The following is a 16510-nucleotide window of genomic DNA, read 5'->3' as shown; positions in this document are numbered from 1 at the left end:
CTGTCCTGCAGGGAACTGGGTTGAGGCCCAACAACTCGTGGTGCTGTAATGTATTTCACACCCGTTGCCATGGATCGGTGACTCAGCTCAGGCTGCTGTTGAGTGGTGACATATTTCACACCACCCTGACTCTGTGTGGTGACATATTTCACATGGGGCACAGAGAAGAGGTGACATTCAAACTCCTGGTCTCATTTTCCCCAGCTTTCCCCATATTTTGCACTGTAGGGCTATGAACCAATGACTTATTTCATGTCATGTGGGCAGCACATGCTGATATATTTCATTCTGTGGTGCCATAGGTCAGTGACTTATTTTACACACCCCGATGCTGTGTGGTGACATATTTCATGCTGTGGTGCCATGAGCCAGTGGTTTATTTTACACCATGTTGATGCTGCAAGGCACATACATAGTCTGTGTTGCTTGCAGGTCTGTGTGTCGGTGACTTATTTCATCCCAGGTGGGCACCATGCCAACAGGATGTTATGACATATTTCTCTCCGCATTATCCCCAGCAGCTCCCACTCCGCCCTAAAACTCCATTGGGTAGAGACGGGAAGACAGACTAAAATGTGTGTTTCTGTGAGAGAGAGAAAATTGGCCTCTGATCACATGACCCAGATAACATGGCGCTACCCTGGGAGCCAAACTTCCGGCATGGAGCGGAAGTAGCTGGTGGGGGCGTGTTGTGAGGAGGAGGCGAGACGCCGGTTCCGGGGCTTCCCCGGTGAGTGAGGGAGAGGCGGCCCCTCCCTCCCCCCTGCTCAGGTGGGAGTGGGGGAGGGGGAGAGTGCCCCCCGGGGCAGGAGAGGAGAACGGGGCTGTGGTGCTGGCAGGAGGCTGGGGAGCAGCGAGGTGGCAGTCAGCAGATGCATTTGGGGGGAGCGGTGTCGATCTAGCAGAGGGCAAAGGGGGAATGAGAGGAGAGGGCTCGCGAAGGCTGGCCTGGCTCTGAGCCTGTAGCCCCACGTTGCGGTTCACTTGACACCGGACGGGAGGGGTTGTGAGGCGACAAATCTCCCACCCCTTGCAAAGGTCCCCAGGCCGTGCTAACAGCTCCGCAGTGCTATCCATTTGCAGAGTAGTGACTGGGTGAACCCCGGGGAATCAGCTGGGCAGTTTACGAACCTTTGGAGCCAGGGAAAACTTCCCCCACCCCCGGCCAAAGCTCTTAAGGATGAATCTTGTTTTTCTGTCTTCCCCCTCCCCCCTTTTTACCATATGGGCTGGAACCTTTCTCAACCAATCGCGTTGCTTCTCTTTGCCCTGCCTCTATTTTTAAAAAAACGATAATACTAGGCACGTATCAACACTTAAAGGGCTTTACTAACACGAATCCTTCATTATACACAACCCAGGCCCTGGTTTTCAGGAGTGAGTGCTGTTGTGAAGGAAGCTGAGAGAGGCTAGTTATTTTTTTTAGAGTCACGGGTTAACTCCAGACCTGTGCTTACTTGAAAGATCATATGTTCGGCTATAGGCATCTGTTAATTGGGAGCTACCATATTTGGGACACATGATAACGTGGATACTGAAGTTGTCTCTGTGTCCCACCACCAGGAGGCAGCTTTCCTCGCTTTGCTCCTTGGCCCTTGAACTGAGACTCCTAATAAAAGTGGTGGTGTTTTTGTGGCTGCCTGTCCAGTGGACATAAGTGTATCTTATGGGGCCACTGAATGACTGTCAGACGGAAAACAGTTTGACACTGGCCACTGCCAGAGACAGGATACTGGACTAGATGAAGCTTGGATCTGGTCCAGTCTAGCAGTAACTGTATTCCTATATTCAGCCACTCCTGACCTAGGTCATATTTGAAATCAGTGTGCTAAAGGTGGAATAATCTGAGACAGTTTGTGTCTCTCCCCCTGCCTCCACCCCTGGCTCCTAGAGACAGAGTGGAGGTTGTAAGCTAAAGGTGAAAGGCTTCATACCCCATTCCTGCTCTTCAGAGCTATCCTTGCTCCACCACTCTATTGTGTTTCTTATGTTGGAAACCATCCCTGTTGTATACCAGCATCTGCAACCAGACACTGGTATCTCCCTTGCTTCTAGCAATGCAGTCTGATCTGCCCTCTTCCTGGAGTAGAGAGAGGCTAAACAACCCCTCATCCTTGCTTGTTTGTGCTGTTTCTCACTGTAAGAATTGCATCCTCAAGCACGTCCTGAGCCTAGTCTGCTACTGGCCAATGAGCAAGGCGATGTGCTGTGACCCGTCCACCCACAGGGCATGTTATGCCTTGGTAACTTTTCCTAACACTTGAAGCCACTTGCCTTGCCAAACTCTTCATCAACTGTGTCTAGGGCTGGAGGCAATGAGCTGGGCGGAGTAGGGAGGCTAGTCCCAGCAGCTGAGCCAGGTCTCCTTGGGGCAGGGCATCTGCCTAGCACAAAACGTGGCCCCAAACTCTGTCCTAGTCTTGGAGGGGGAAGGACTCTCTCTTGCTGCTTCTTGATCATATGAGGCAAAGATGGCGCCACCATGCGGCTTCAGCAGGAATGGGTGGGGGGGACCCCGATCAAATGATTGCACGATGGTCCCGCTGTCACTGGAGCAATGTTTTTCTCTCCTCCACTCCCTAGTTTTCTGCAAGAGTGATGGCTATCACGTGTCCCAAATATGGCGGCGCCCTAATCGCTTCTACCCCTGGAGCTGGACTTCCGGGGGTGGTCGGAAGTGAGCGCCGCCATCTTGTTTCTGTGGTTTTGGAGGAACAGTTGGCCTCCATCGGGAGCTGCGCTGTTTTGGTCCTCCTGGCCCTTCCGCCCTCCTCCGCGGTGAGTCCCAGGCCAACGGGGCCGAAAGGAGCCGGAGGGATCATGGTCCCGCCGCGGCTCGCGCGTGCCGAATGGGTGGGCTGGTTTGTGCTCAGTGCGCATGCGGGGATGGTATCATCGGGAAACACGGGGGGCGAGAGCGCTGAGATGGGCGGTACCATTGGGTGATGTTGGGGAGCACGGTGGACTGAGGAGAGGCAGAGGCCCTTGGCCCTGCGGGGACCCCGAGGGGCTTGGTCACAAGGCTAAGGGTTTCTTGCCTGTCCCTCAAGATCACAGCTCCCTGTTTCGAGCCACGCCCCCTTCCCTGCCCAGGGCACCAGGCTCCTCCGCTATAGCCCCGTTCCTGTCCCATTGGAGGTGTTGAGTTCAGTCTGAGATCCTGCCTGTCTTGTCCATTTCTCTAGCACCCATCGCAGTGCTGAGTTTTCCCCAGTGGAGGAGGTGCAGATTGTGAGTCTGGGCTGCAGGCTGCCAAAGCTAAGCAGCTACGGGTTTACTATGGGTTTCACTCTAGTTTCTAGCCCGCATAGGCCATCCACTTCCATAGGCAACTGTGAAAATAGCCGCAGGATTCCCAGTCCAGCTTTGTTCTGTCAACCCCTGGAGAGCTTGGTATTAGGGCTATCGAGCAATTAAAAACATGAATTGTGACTAATTGCACGATTAATCATGCTGTTAAACAATAGAATACCATTTATTTTAAATATTTTGGATGTTTACTTCATTTTCAAATATATTTCAATTACAACACAGAATACCAGGTGTACAGTGCTCACTTTATATTTGTATTACAAATATTTGCACTGTAAAAAACAAAAAAAACATTGTATTTTTCAATTCACCTCATATAAGTATTGTAGTGCAATCTCTTTATCATGAAAGTTGAACTTATAAATATAGAATTATGTAAAAAACTACACTCTAAAACAAAACAGTGTAAAACTTTAGAGCTCATAAGTCCAATCAGTCCTACTTCTTTTGTTCAGCCAATCACTCAGACAAACAAGGTTGGTTACAACTTGCAGGAGATAATGCTGCCTGCTTCTTATTTACAGTGTCACCTGAAAGTGAGAACAGGCATTCGCATGGCGCTGTTGTAGCTGGCGTTACAAAATATTTACGTGCCTGATGCACTAAAGATTCATATGTCCCTTCATGCTTCAACCAACATTGCAGAGGACATGCTTCCATGCTGATGATGGGTTCTGCTTGATAACAATCCGAAGCAGTGCGGACTGATGCATGTTCATTTTCATCATCTGAGTCAGATGCCACCAGCAGTAGGTTTATTTTTTTTATTTTTTTTGGTGGTTTGGGTTCTGTAGTTTCCACATCAGTGTGTTGCCCTTTTAAGACTGCTAAAACCATGCTCCACACCTCATCCCTCTCAGATTTTGGATGGCACTTCAGATTCTTAAACCTTGGGTCGAGTGCTGTAGCTATTTTTAGAAATCTCACTTCGATACCTTCTTTGCATTTTGTCAAATCTGCTGTACAAGTGTTCTTAATACGAACACGTGCTGCTGGGTCATCATCTGAGACTGCTATAACATGAAATATATGCAGAATGCAGGTAAAACAGAGCAAGAGACATACAATTCTCCCCCAAGGAGTACAGTCACAAACTTAATTAATTCATTATTTTTTTAAAGAGCAAAGGCATACCTTGCAATGCCGGCTACAAATGTGCCATGCGAACGCCTGTTCTCGCTTTCAGGTGACATTGTAAATAAGAAGCAGGCAGCAGTATCTCCAGTCAGTGTAAACAAACTTGTTTGTCTTAGCGATTGGCAGAAAAAGAAGTAGGATTGAGTGGACTTGTAGGCTTTAAAGTTTTACACAGTTTTGTTTTAGAGTGTGATTATGTAACCAAAAAAAAAATCTGCATTTGTAAATTACACTTTCACGATAAAGAGATTATAGACTCATAGACTCTAAGGTCAGAAGGGACCATTATGATCATCTAGTCTGATCTCCCGCATGATGCGGGCCACAAAAGCTGACCCACCCGCTCCTGGAAGAATTCTCTCCCTTGACTCAGCTGTTGAAGTCCCCAAATCATGATTTAAAGACTTCAAATCGCTGAGAATCCTCCAGCAAGCGACCCCTGCCCCATGCTGCTGAGGAAGGCGAAAAACCTCCAGGGCCTCTGCCAATCTACCCTGGAGGAAAATTCCTTCCCGATCCCAAATATGGCGATCAGCTGAACCCCGAGCATGCGGGCAAGATTCTCTAGCCAGACCCTCTGGAAAAAGTTCTCTGTAGTAACTTTTAATATCCCATCATTGACCATTGTTACTAATTACCAGCGATGGCACGTTATTGACCTATTGACTAAAATGACTTTATCCCATCAAACCATCCCCTCCATAAACTTATCAAGCTTAATCTTAAAGCCAGAGAGGTCTTTCGCCCCAACTGTTTCCCTCTGAAGGCTGTTCCAAAACTTCATCCCTCTGATGGTTAGAAACCTTCATCTAATTTCAAGCCTAAACTTCCCGACGGCCAGTTTATATCCATTTGTTCTCATGTCCACATTAGTACGAGATTGCACTTCAGTACTTGTATGAGGTAAATTGAAAAATACTATTTCTTTTATAATTTTTACGGTGCATATATTTGTAATCAAAAACACTATAAAGTGAGCACTGTGCACTTTGTATTCTGTGTTGTAATTGAAATCAATATTGAAAATGTAAAAAAATCCAAAAATATTTAATAAATTTAAATTGGTATTCTATTGGTATAAGTGCAATTAATCGCAATTAATTTTTTTTTTGAGTTAATTGCGCAAGTTAACTGCGATTGACAGCCCTACTTGGTATCACTATGATAGCTTGAACGTAAGGCGGAAGTAACTCTTCTCCCCTCTGTCTCTCAGTTGAGTTTGCGTGGGTGATTCCTGAGAGCATTGCAGGCTGGAAGTGCAACCTCCTGCCATGGTGAAGATCTTCGTGGGAGGAGTCTCCCCTTCTGTCACAGTGGATGAGCTGAAGAAGCTCTTCGAGCAATATGGACAGGTGAACGAGTGCGACATCCTGAAGAACTTCGCCTTTGTGCACATGGAGAAGGAGGACGAGGCCCACAAGGCCATCAGCGAGCTGCACAAGCAGGAGTTCTACGGGGCCCACCTGACGGTAGAGTACGCCACCTCCAAGATCCGTAACGCCACCAAGATCTATGTGGGCAATGTCTCCAGCAAGGCCACCACAGCCCAGATCAAGGAGCTCTTTGAGAAGTTTGGCAAGGTGGTGGAGTGTGACATTGTCAAGAACTACGCCTTTGTCCACATGGCCAAGGAGAGGGAAGCCATGGACGCCATCTTGAACCTCAACGACATGCCTCTGGAGGACCAGAAGATCTTTGTAACACTGTCCAAGAGCAACAACTCGCTCAAGACAACCAAGGGGACCTCTGTGCCACCTCCACCACCTGCACTGCCCAGTTACTACTTCCCCAGGGGGCGCATCCCCCCGCCACCGCCTCCATACACCCCGTATGCACCCCGAGCTTGGTATGACCGGGAATATTATGACCGCTATGCTTATGAGCTCTACGACCGGGCGCTGACTGCCAGGACAGCATACGAGAGGGCCCTGCCACCTCCGCCCTCTACCCCCACCGCCTACAGAGAGAGGAGCCCTGTGGGCAGGCGGACGACTGCTGCGGTGGCCCAGTATTCTGATCCCTATGCTGCCGCGTCTGCTGCCCAGACATACAGTCAAGTGTACAACCAAACGGGTTATGCAGCAGTGGCGGCTGCAGCCGCAGCGGCAGCTACCTACTCCCAGTACAGCATGGGTGCCACCTACAGTACAGGGGAGTACTATGAGAAATACAGCAACGGCTATGCCACTCAGTATGCCCAGACGTACTAATCTTACTGTGCTCATAGTAGTAAGTGACCAGAGATCTTAGCTTCGGTGGGAGGCGGAGGCATGGGGTGGAGAGTAACTAGCCCTAGAACTCCTTATTGGCACAGTTTTTTATGGGGTAAGGGAGTGCCACTCCTCCCTAAAGTAGCTCTCTGATGCCATCCACAGTGGATGGAGGTTACCATGCCTCCTGAAAGGCAGTAAATAGGCTCCTATGAACTAGACAACCTTTTATGTGTGTGTGTTTGTATATATATATATATATACACATAAAAATATATATAAAGATAGCCTAGATTTCCTTTGAAGGTCAAGTAGCGCTGGCGAGAAGTGAGTTTGCCTCCCTCCCTCCCCGTTAAGAAATTTAACCTGCTTTCTTTTTCCTTCGGTCGTCTCATGCTCCCACTTTCCAAGGTTTGTTAGGTTGCATCTTTTCTCTACCTTCCCCCCTCATCCCGTTTCCCTCCTGGTTTCCTTTCCTTACGTTCTGTTTTGGTTTGGTTCAGTCGCTAAGAAAATAATCCCAGTTTGGAAGATCAGTCGCCCGACGAACTGGCCCCCTGCAAGCCTGCACTGACAGCCAAGGCGATTCTGCTCGTAATTCAGAGCTGATCCTTTCTTGATTCCCCTCCCCTCTCATCAGTTTTAACCGTTGTAACTTGCAGTGCTCTTTTTTCTTTTTTGCTGGCTAATTCCTTGGTGCGGTCTTCCCGTGCTGTGCATGCGGAGCAGAGTTTTGAAATGTGTGTCTCTAGAGCCGTAGCTAGGACCAGATGGGGGGGGGGGGGGGAGGGGGGTGCCTTGTTCTGTTTCTGTACCTCAGTATTATAAAAGGAAGTGGATTTTTTAGTGCATCCAAAGTCCATCCGTGTCACGGCTTCTTTTTCCCTTTTTGTTTTTTACATTGATGATTAAACATCTTGTACAGAACTTCCCGGCGTCTCGTCGTCAAATCAGCTGCTGCGTCGCTTTAACTGTGCCCAAACCTCCGTGCGGCTCTTCTTTCTCTGCCTCTCTCCTCTGTGCCTAGCGAACGGCAAAACTGACACCCTGATTTCGCTTGACCGTATCGCGCTGCCTGTTCCGCCGCGGTTGCCTCAGTTAACGGAGCGACCCTCTTCCCTTCCCATCTCCTTGTGCCCTCCCCACGGCGAGCACCTTGTTAGCAACCCCACAGGCTGCCTGGGTTTCCCTCCTGCCTTTTGGCCACAGCATTCCTCTGCTCTAACTCAGCCAGGGCATCTGTAACTCTGACCTTTTGCAAGCCCCTTATCTGCTATTCCTGTTGTTGAGGCCAACTTCCCCCCTCCCTCCCCCACCCTCATACACATTTGTTTAGACCTCACTTGTCAGGTATCTAACATTTTAACCCTTTCTCCCCCCCCATTGATTTTTTTTCTCCATACACAGCCCGGTGCTCGGAGGCGTAAGGGGGAAAGGGATCTCGGCTGCAAAGGTGCAGGCAGAGCTGATTCAAGACAGCGCAATGCCTTTAACCACCACCCTGCTGAAGGAAGCGTGAAGCCTCCACTACAAGCTTGAGTGAATATACCACTCCCCTTGTCCCCTACCTGCGCTTCTTCCTCTTCTGGTGCTCTCGGGTTAGCTATTTGGCAGTCCAGAGGGCACCCTCTGGTGAGAGCGCAAGGCTAGCAGGACTCATGGGTTCTATTCCCAGCAACTCCCTTCCCCTCCCTGTGCCTCGGTTTCCCCACAGCAGAGATTGCGTTGAAATCTTTGGGTAAGCACTGTATGTGCAAAGAGATCTTGGTTTCTTGCTGGGGATGCTGCCTCCACCCATCTAAAGCGCTCCCCCTTCCCCCCTCCCCTCCCCTTTATGATGTCCTCTAGCTAGCTCATGTTCCTGCCCTTACTGGGTTTGAAGATCTAGGGACAGACCCACTCCTTAGCACATGCATGTCTCAGCCTGGGGATCGCTTTGGTCGTTCCAGATCCCCCTGCATGCATCCGCTTAGGGCTAGCACACCCTGCCTCCATTTGCTTTTTAGTAGCTGTCTTCAGTTGCCAGAGACGATGGCATAGGAATCCATTGCACTGCTGAATAGTCAGCTTGAGCTGCTTTCTCTCCTAGGAGCAGACTCGGGGCAGAACGTGGTCACCCGCTGGGGCCAGGAATTGCACCCCCATTGGTACAGCATTGGGTAATGCCTTCCCTCGATGTGGGATACAGAACTAGGTGGACCACTGGTGTGTGAGAGAAGTGATAGAGAGACCCTTTCATTCCCCCAGCAGCACGTCTGGGAGGTGAAGGGGGAGCATCAGAAAAAAACAGCCGACAGGGTAACCGTCTCCCTCTGGCATCTGTCCATGGCAGATTGAGGTAAGGCAGAAAGACCTCCCCGATGAGTGTTTGAGCCTGTGTTTGTTGGAGACGATGCTGTGAGCAGGGGAGTGGGGTACTGGGGGGAATGGTGTAGTGGTTAGAGCAGGGAGAGTCTACCCCTATGAACTTGTAGACAGATCACTTCCCCTGCCTGCTTCAGTTTCCCCATGTGTGACTGAGGGAGCATTTCAGTGCCTGGAGAGCCTCTAATGGAAAGGGCTGTAGAAGCACCATTGCCATTCAGCCCGGGCTCAAAGGTCAGACTCCTTCCATCCCCAAACCATGGGGGTGCGGCGTGATGTGCCCCAAGAACAGAATTTGGAAGAGCCCAGCAGCTCAGGGGAAGCTGCTCTGAGCGTCCAATCAGAACGGTCTGGATCTGGCCATGGGGGAGCATTAGGGAGCAAGTCTTAGTTCCATAAGCATCCAAAGAGGGGGCGCGGTATCTGCTTTCAGCACAGTTCATGGACAGACATTTGTCAGCCTGATTTCTGAGCCATCCTGTTGGGACTATCAAGTCTGCTGACTCCACAGAGTCCTTGGAGCTGGCACCTCTGAGTTTAAATCTGTTCATTTTACGCTGAAGGCCACCTGTTACCCAAGCTCCTCCAGGCCAAGGGGAAACCAAAGAGCAGGATGCAAAGACCCTAGATCCTTTTAGAAACTCAGGCAGGAGGGGCTAGTGAATCTAACTCGCCCATCTATTCTAGATTGACCCTATCCCAAAGAGACCTTACATCAAGGTAACCCCCAGACCAGGAACTCTGTTGGCCTCAGCTGACATGTCAGGGGAAGAGCAGGATTTCTGGAGGACCCACCAAGCATCCTGCTAGCAGAGGTGAAAGATGACTTGAGGGATTCCCCGAAGATCTCCCAGTCTCTTCTCTCTGTGAGCCTTAAACACCCAGGGGGAATCCAACCTGAGATGAAGCAGGAGGTAAGCGCTTTTGTCCCCCCTTCCCTTTCACTCGCACTCCAAGAGGAAGGAACAGTGGTGTGCTTCTATCACAGACAGCACAAGATCTAGGTTCTGTTCCCTGGTTCTGGCACTGACCTCAGGGCAAGTCTGTGGATCTCATCTATAAAAGGGGCAAAGATTGATTCATGTTTGGTTAAGATCTCCACTGGCTGGTGCTGAGTCAAGTAGTATTAGAAATCCCTGCCACAGAGAGCTTGTGTTCTGAAAGCACGTGCCTCCTGCCTTACTGGGGTAATCTAGTTTAGGTCTTTATATGGTTCCCATAGTGACTTGATCACTGTCTGCAGCTGGGGTGGAGATTTGCGAGTAGAGCAGTCTTTAATCTCACAGACAAAGGCAGAACAAGAGCCAATCGGTGGACGTTGAAGCAAGCCAAATTCAGACTGGAAATGAGGCAAATTTTTAACCCTGAGAGGAATTAGCCAGTGGACCTAGGGACACTGTGGATTCTCCATCGCTTGGAGTCTTTAAGTCAAGACTGGCTGTCTTTCCTAAACCTGCGCTGTAGCTCACACAAATTACAGGCGTGATGCAGGAAAAGGGATTCTCTGACCTGTAGTATGCAGGAGGTGAGCATAGATGATCAGAATGGGCCCTTCTGGTCTTAAAAGCAGTGAATCATTTCCGCAGTATGTGAGCGCCTCGGTTTTGAATAGATTTATCTTCCCAATACCTCTGTGAGGCAGGGCAGCACTGTTCTCCCCATTTTACAGATGGGGAAACTGAGGCACAAAGCAACTAAGTGACTTGGCCAAGTTCACACAGGCAGACTGGCAGAGCAGGGACTCAAACCCAGGTCTCCTGACTCCTGGTCCAGCACTTGAGCCTTAAGATCATTCTTCATCTTCTAAGTTATGTAACATTAGGGTTGCCTGCCTGAAGAAATACAGGCCCTTGGCTCTGGTTAGGTGGCCCTACTAGTGCCAGGAGCCCAGGCTGAATACAGGGTGAATGTGCTCTAAGGTGAACATACAGATTTAGGGCGGCCGACAGTTCCCAGCTTCAATTCCTTGGTGCTACTGTATCAAAATGTGTGCGCTCTCCTCTTCCTCATCAACCCGAACAGGAAGGGGCAGACTGAGGTAAACCCAGCCCTTTGGCACAACAGCCCACCCACAACGTGAGCCGTGTGTGGAGTGGCCTGGTTGCGACGAGGACTGAAAGGAAGCCTGGAGCTGGGGAGCCTCCAGCTGAAATTCTCTTCTCTTCTTACTCTCTCCTAGAGCAGAGCGGATTGGGCCTTCTCTCTGTCTCTCTCTCTCTCCCTCCCAGCCCAACTCCACCATCCCTTGTTCTGCGAAAGCAGCGAGCTCCGTCCCCGCCACAGTGCTCTGGATGCTGTCGGAAGGCTCCCTGCTCGGTGAGATTCTCCACACCTCCTGGCTGCTGGGTAACGGGCGACAGGGAAGCAAACCGCCTTGGCCCCGCTCTGCCCTCTGGCTGGGGAGAGCTGCATGGAGCTAGGAGCTGGGAGAGGTCTTTCCCTGCGATCATGATTGGTGCTTGGGGTGGGATTGATCTTTCAAGGTGTTGAGAACTCATCCCCTGGTGGGCGGGATGCCGGCTTGTAGGGCTGGCTTAGTTTGCATCATGGGCAGCTTTCTCCATCTAGGGGTGTTGGGACAGGAGGGAATTCTCTGGTGTAAAGACCCAGGTTGTCCCCATTTCCTCCTGGGTGATATGATTCGTCCTGCAGCCTTTGGTTTGGGTGTGACTGGTGAGGGCAGCTTTGCATCTTCGCTCTGTACCAAGGCAATGCAGATTTGGCTGGGCCTCTTCTCTGCCTCAGAAAGATCTCTGAACCGCTGCTTCTGGGTGGGAGTCACCTTGCTTCCTTGTCTAACCCGGGGCCTTGACCGACACCACACCTTCCACAGCTTCCCTCCTTGATCCCTGCCCCCTGACGTGGGGGGTCCCGCAACAGAGATGGGGCCAGCAGAGCTCGTGTGTGGGATGAGAACGGAGGCATCTGTACCACCGGGTACCTCCAGCAATAGTCTCGACTCCCTGTTAATTGCAATTGGCTCCAGCAGAGAAGGATGGAGTGCGGGGACTGCAGGCTCCTCTGCATTGGATGAGCATGGTGAGCTGCTTCTGAAGTTGGTAGGTGTGTGTGTGAGGCCAAGGGCAGGGGTAGAAGCCTAGGGCTCGGTACTTTGTGGGTTGGAACAGTGGAATACATTACTTTCCTAGGGGGCTCTGAGCAGCAGTAACTATAAAGCCGCTCTCATTCAGAGATCTGGGTTAAACTTGACCACAGGAGCTACATGAGATGGGTTGTGTTTGTTTTGCGGCTCCCCAGTGGACTAAACCATCCCACAAGCGGGTTAGATTGGCAGTGTCAGTTCAGGAGAAGCCCAGGAATGAACTAGTGGAGGTGGAGGGTGTTGCTAGAGGACATAATTGGGGGCCATTGGCTGCTGTGTGTGAGAGGAGTCTGGGGGTGGCGTAGCAGGGGTGGGTATTGAGGGGTTCAGCAGAGTTGGAAGAGGAAGCCAGGGGACTGTGGGTCAGGATTGAGAGGGACCTTGACAGAACTGTGTAGTGGGGGAGTCGGGTTGGGATAGCTGGACAGCTGTGGGTTGGGATTAAGGAACATTGGCAGAGCTGGGGGGTGGGGGTGGAGGGTGTGAAGCAGAGCCCAGCCTGGGATAGTATGAGGGCTGCGGGCCAGGATTGAGGGGAATCAGCAGAGCTGTGTGTGGACCCAGAACTGGATTGCCTGCTAATTCTGTGCAGCAGGTGCTAAGCTGCCGTGACATTTTGCGTTGGAACTCTTGTCAGCACTAGGGGCAGCCCCCTCTGCAGAACCCTAGCATCTCTGAGAGCAGTTGGCTTCTGCTGTATCAGTGACCATTGGCTACCTGGCTCCAGCCCTTATCCGAGGTCCAAACTGCGCTTGAGTGAAATGTGCTGCCCTGGCATAGGGCTCTGGGATTGATGGGTGGCACCTAGTACAGCATCACAAGGGTAGGGGCTGTAGAGGCAAGGCTTGGGACTAATAAACATCCTTGTTTAAGCAGCATTTGGGCTGGCGGCTGATTATTTTGTGTCTGCCTCGGTCTGTGGTTCCCCTCCTGTCACTGAAGAGGGCCTACTGGCTTTGCTAATGGGCTCCTCTTTGAGCAGTCACAGACCTTGAAATCTTCCTCCCAGCTGATTTCATGCTGCAGGAGGTGCCATCCCTCACCTCCCTCTCTTCTCTGTCCACAGAGCTGCTTCTGTGGTGGGACAATGGCCCAGTGGTGAGGGTGCTTGGGAGACCTGGGTTTAATTCCCAGCTCTACCACAGACTTCTGGTGTGACCTTGGGCAGGCCACTCAGTCTCAGTTTTCACCTTCTGTACAATGGGGATAATAGCTCGGCACTGCCTCATGATGGGGAGGGAGGAAGGAAAAGAGTTGAGGCTTCAAGGCGCCCAGATGATGGCAATCCTTGTCTCTTACCAGCAGATCTCAGAGCACTTTACAAATCAGGTCAGAATCGTGACCCCCATTCAGGGGGACTCTGAAACACAGAGGGGAAATGTGACTTGCCCAAGGTCACCCAGCAGGTCAGTGGCAGAGCCCCACTCTCCTGAGTCTTAGTCCAGTGCATGATCCCCTAGGCCACACAGGCTCTCCTAATGGGGACCAGATAAGTACCTTAGATGGTCAGAAGTACAGAACAGCTGGTGTTACAGGGCCACCTACCCCGGAGCAAGGAGAAGGGGAATCCTATGTAATGGGAAAGGCTACTTCTATACCTAGACTGACTCTGCCTTCCACTTCTTCCAGTAGCCTTTGCTTCCTTCCCCTGGAAACATGGAGCACATCCCAGGCTATGGGCATGGTCGTAGGATGGGGATCTTCCTCTAATTACCTTCCCTACTCCTCATTTTGTCTTCAGTGGACCTCCAGCTCCTTAATAGAGCCCGGCAGCAGGACACCTTCCCAGCACTGAGTTGAGACGTATGTACTGTTTAGGGGAGAAGACAGGATAGCCCTGGTGGAATAAAACCAGTCCGGGGAAGGGGTGTTCTCACATCAAACTGCTACAGCCAGATTCTCACACCATGGCTCCTTTGCCCCCCTCTAGTAATGGGACCATGTAGTGGGTGTAAATTACACCGCTAAAGCAAGGTAAAGAGGGGCCTTAGGCCCAGATCCTCAAAGGTATTTCAGCTCCTAACTTGCACTGAAAGTAAGGGAAGGAAGCTAAATACCTGGGAGGATTGGGCCTTGGACAGGGCCTAGCCTGAAACTCGGAGTACACCTCAGACTCTCAGAGTGGGGAGATCTGACTTAGGGGTGGCATATCTGTGACCTGTTGCTTTGCAAAGAGTTGTAACTCTCCAGTGCTTGTTTGCGTGTCTGTGGCTAAGAACTCCCTTTGCTAAGCCGGTGTTCCTTTCATATTGCCCTTTAAACTAGAAGCCAGAGGCCCCTGCAGCCAGGTGGAGTGGGGGGGCGGGGTGTAAGCAGCTGGGTGGTTTGGGATAGCTGCGGCACTGTTTTTGGGGCCTAGGGTGGCCGGGGTGCAGTGCCCCACAACCTACCAAAGGGCTCAGACGAGGTCTGCACCTGGGCGGCCACCCTACAGACCCAGATACAGGGACTAGAACCCAGGGAGGTTAGAAGCTTGTGGGACCCAGGATTGGGTCGGCTTCCAATAAACTGGAGAAAAGAGGACTGGGCTTGGTCTAGTTAAAGCAGTACAACACCCCACCTCTCCGGCTGGACATCGTGATCGGGATATGAAGGTGCTGAGCTATTCCCCTACAGGAAGGGGAATAAGCTATTGCAGTCTAAGGCACCTTTCTACCACTATAACTGCCCACAGTAGGGCTTGTCATATATCTGTCCGTTAACCTCCCCCTCCCGCAGCTGACAGTTGTACTGGAACCAACTCTGAAGCCAACAAAGAAAAGGCACTGCTGAGCTGACTAAAGAGAAAAAGCTTCTCCCAAATGATTAATAGTGATTAATAAAGTCAGTGCCCTCCTAGGTACTATTTCCTAGAACATTGTTTAATCTATTTGCCAGTAGCTTTGCTCCCCTTAGGAAAGTGAAAGTGTCTTCTTTTTTTTTTTTTTTTTTTTTAACTTTCCATTGACTGGCATTCAGTCTCTCAATCCTATATCCGTGCCAGTGGTGCTGAGAACCTCCAGCTCTTGTACTTCATACAAGTGGGGGGATGCTCTGCACTTGTGAAAAACAGGTCACTTCCCCTCTCTGGCTACTCGCTCCTGTGGAGGGTTGAAGGGCTGGTTGGTCTCTAACTCCTGAGAGTTGGACCCCATGTAGGTACGGGGGAGGACGTTTGCTCTTTTGCTGAGATAGAGGGGACTTCACTCTTCAGAGCTCGTACTCCACTATCACGTGCCAGTAGGAAATTCCGTCCCAGAATGGAGAGGGCACCAATTTTCACACTGATCAAATAGCTCAATTAGTTTCTCCAGCCTGGCTCCTGTGGATGAGGGAGGCTCGGAGGTGGCAGCCATAACCACTGAAGTGAAGAACGGCTGCAAATTTCCCTGCTACAGGTCATTTATGATGCTGCTGTGTTTCTCTATGCTCACCACCTTGAATAGCTGCCTGGTTGTGCTGCAGCACCTCCTTCCAGCCCTGGGATGCAGAGGCATTTGTACTCATTGCATATCACCAGCTCGGTGCTCTGCGGCTGTTGCAGCACCCTCTCCTTTCAATACAGGTAGACAGTGAGATGTGTAAACATAGTACATCATCCACTAGCTATGCAAGAAAGGGGTGCTTTGCAGAATAAGCACCCCCACAAGGGTCCTTGCCCCCAATCTAATGCACAGAAGCTCTGAGCTGTTGAGGAAGGGTGATCCCCAGTGTCTTGGGAGGAGTTAATAGCGGTGAAAGCAGAGGTGCCATTACCCTCTCAAGGGATCTGGTGCTCTGGCCTTGATAAGGATGGCCTATTTGCTCTTAGCGCTATCCCTAGCAGCAGAAGAAGATTCAGAGACCTGTGACGACACAAACTAGGCTCAGACATGGACACGAGTGCAACTTCCCTTCTGCACTGGGATTCGTGCCACCAGCAGGGATGGCAGGAGTCTAGCTGGTGGGGTCAGGGCCAGTAGTAGCCAGCTTGGCTGTTGGAATGCACTGCTGCTGGGCTAATCCCCCTACCCCATCTAGGGTGGGGCCAGTGACTCTTTGCCCCCACGGTGGCTAATTTTCCCCTGGCTTGTGGGGGCAGCTTGCTTTCCCTTGGGCTTGGCTGGTCACCTGGCTTAGATGGGGTCCCACCCAGCTGTCCCATTTCGGGTTTGGCTAGTCGTCTCCATCTGACTTGTAAATTAATCTCTTTGAGGGGCTGTAATACCAGTCTCCATTCCCAGGTGACGCTGTGGGTTCCTTTTAAGGATTCTTCTAGCCGACGGCGTTCCCCCTCTGTGATTCCTGGGTGTGGGCTCTGTAATTTCACCCCTGTCGCCTAGGTGGCGATGTGGGAAAATCTAGCGCTGTGAAGGATTTCTCCTGGGGGTAGGATCCGTCCTCTTTGGTTTTCGGTAAGGGAGTG

General features: G+C 51.0%; 1 protein-coding gene across 11 annotated transcripts; it reads left to right on the top strand.

Moving 5' to 3' along the window:
• The first annotated feature begins 691 nt into the window (after window positions 1–691).
• Window positions 692–16510, top strand: LOC128840372 (RNA-binding protein 4-like). 11 transcript variants are annotated; one of them, XM_054034243.1, is made up of 6 exons: window positions 2586–2778; window positions 5663–6678; window positions 8067–11339; window positions 11857–12062; window positions 13756–13929; window positions 16428–16506. In XM_054034243.1, the coding sequence occupies exon 2, from the start codon at window positions 5721–5723 to the stop codon at window positions 6657–6659; it is 939 nt and encodes a 312-aa protein (XP_053890218.1). In that variant the 5' UTR covers window positions 2586–2778; window positions 5663–5720; the 3' UTR covers window positions 6660–6678; window positions 8067–11339; window positions 11857–12062; window positions 13756–13929; window positions 16428–16506. The 11 variants fall into 11 exon arrangements, with proteins under 11 accessions (XP_053890216.1, XP_053890218.1, XP_053890219.1 ...); XM_054034244.1 differs by lacking the exon at window positions 13756–13929 and having other exon boundaries at window positions 16428–16510; XM_054034239.1 differs by lacking the exon at window positions 16428–16506 and having other exon boundaries at window positions 13756–15059.

The sequence above is a fragment of the Malaclemys terrapin genome, chromosome 7, assembly GCF_027887155.1.
Source record: "Malaclemys terrapin pileata isolate rMalTer1 chromosome 7, rMalTer1.hap1, whole genome shotgun sequence".
In the NCBI taxonomy this organism is placed as follows: domain Eukaryota; kingdom Metazoa; phylum Chordata; order Testudines; family Emydidae; genus Malaclemys; species Malaclemys terrapin.
This window is presented reverse-complemented; position numbering and strand designations above follow the sequence as displayed.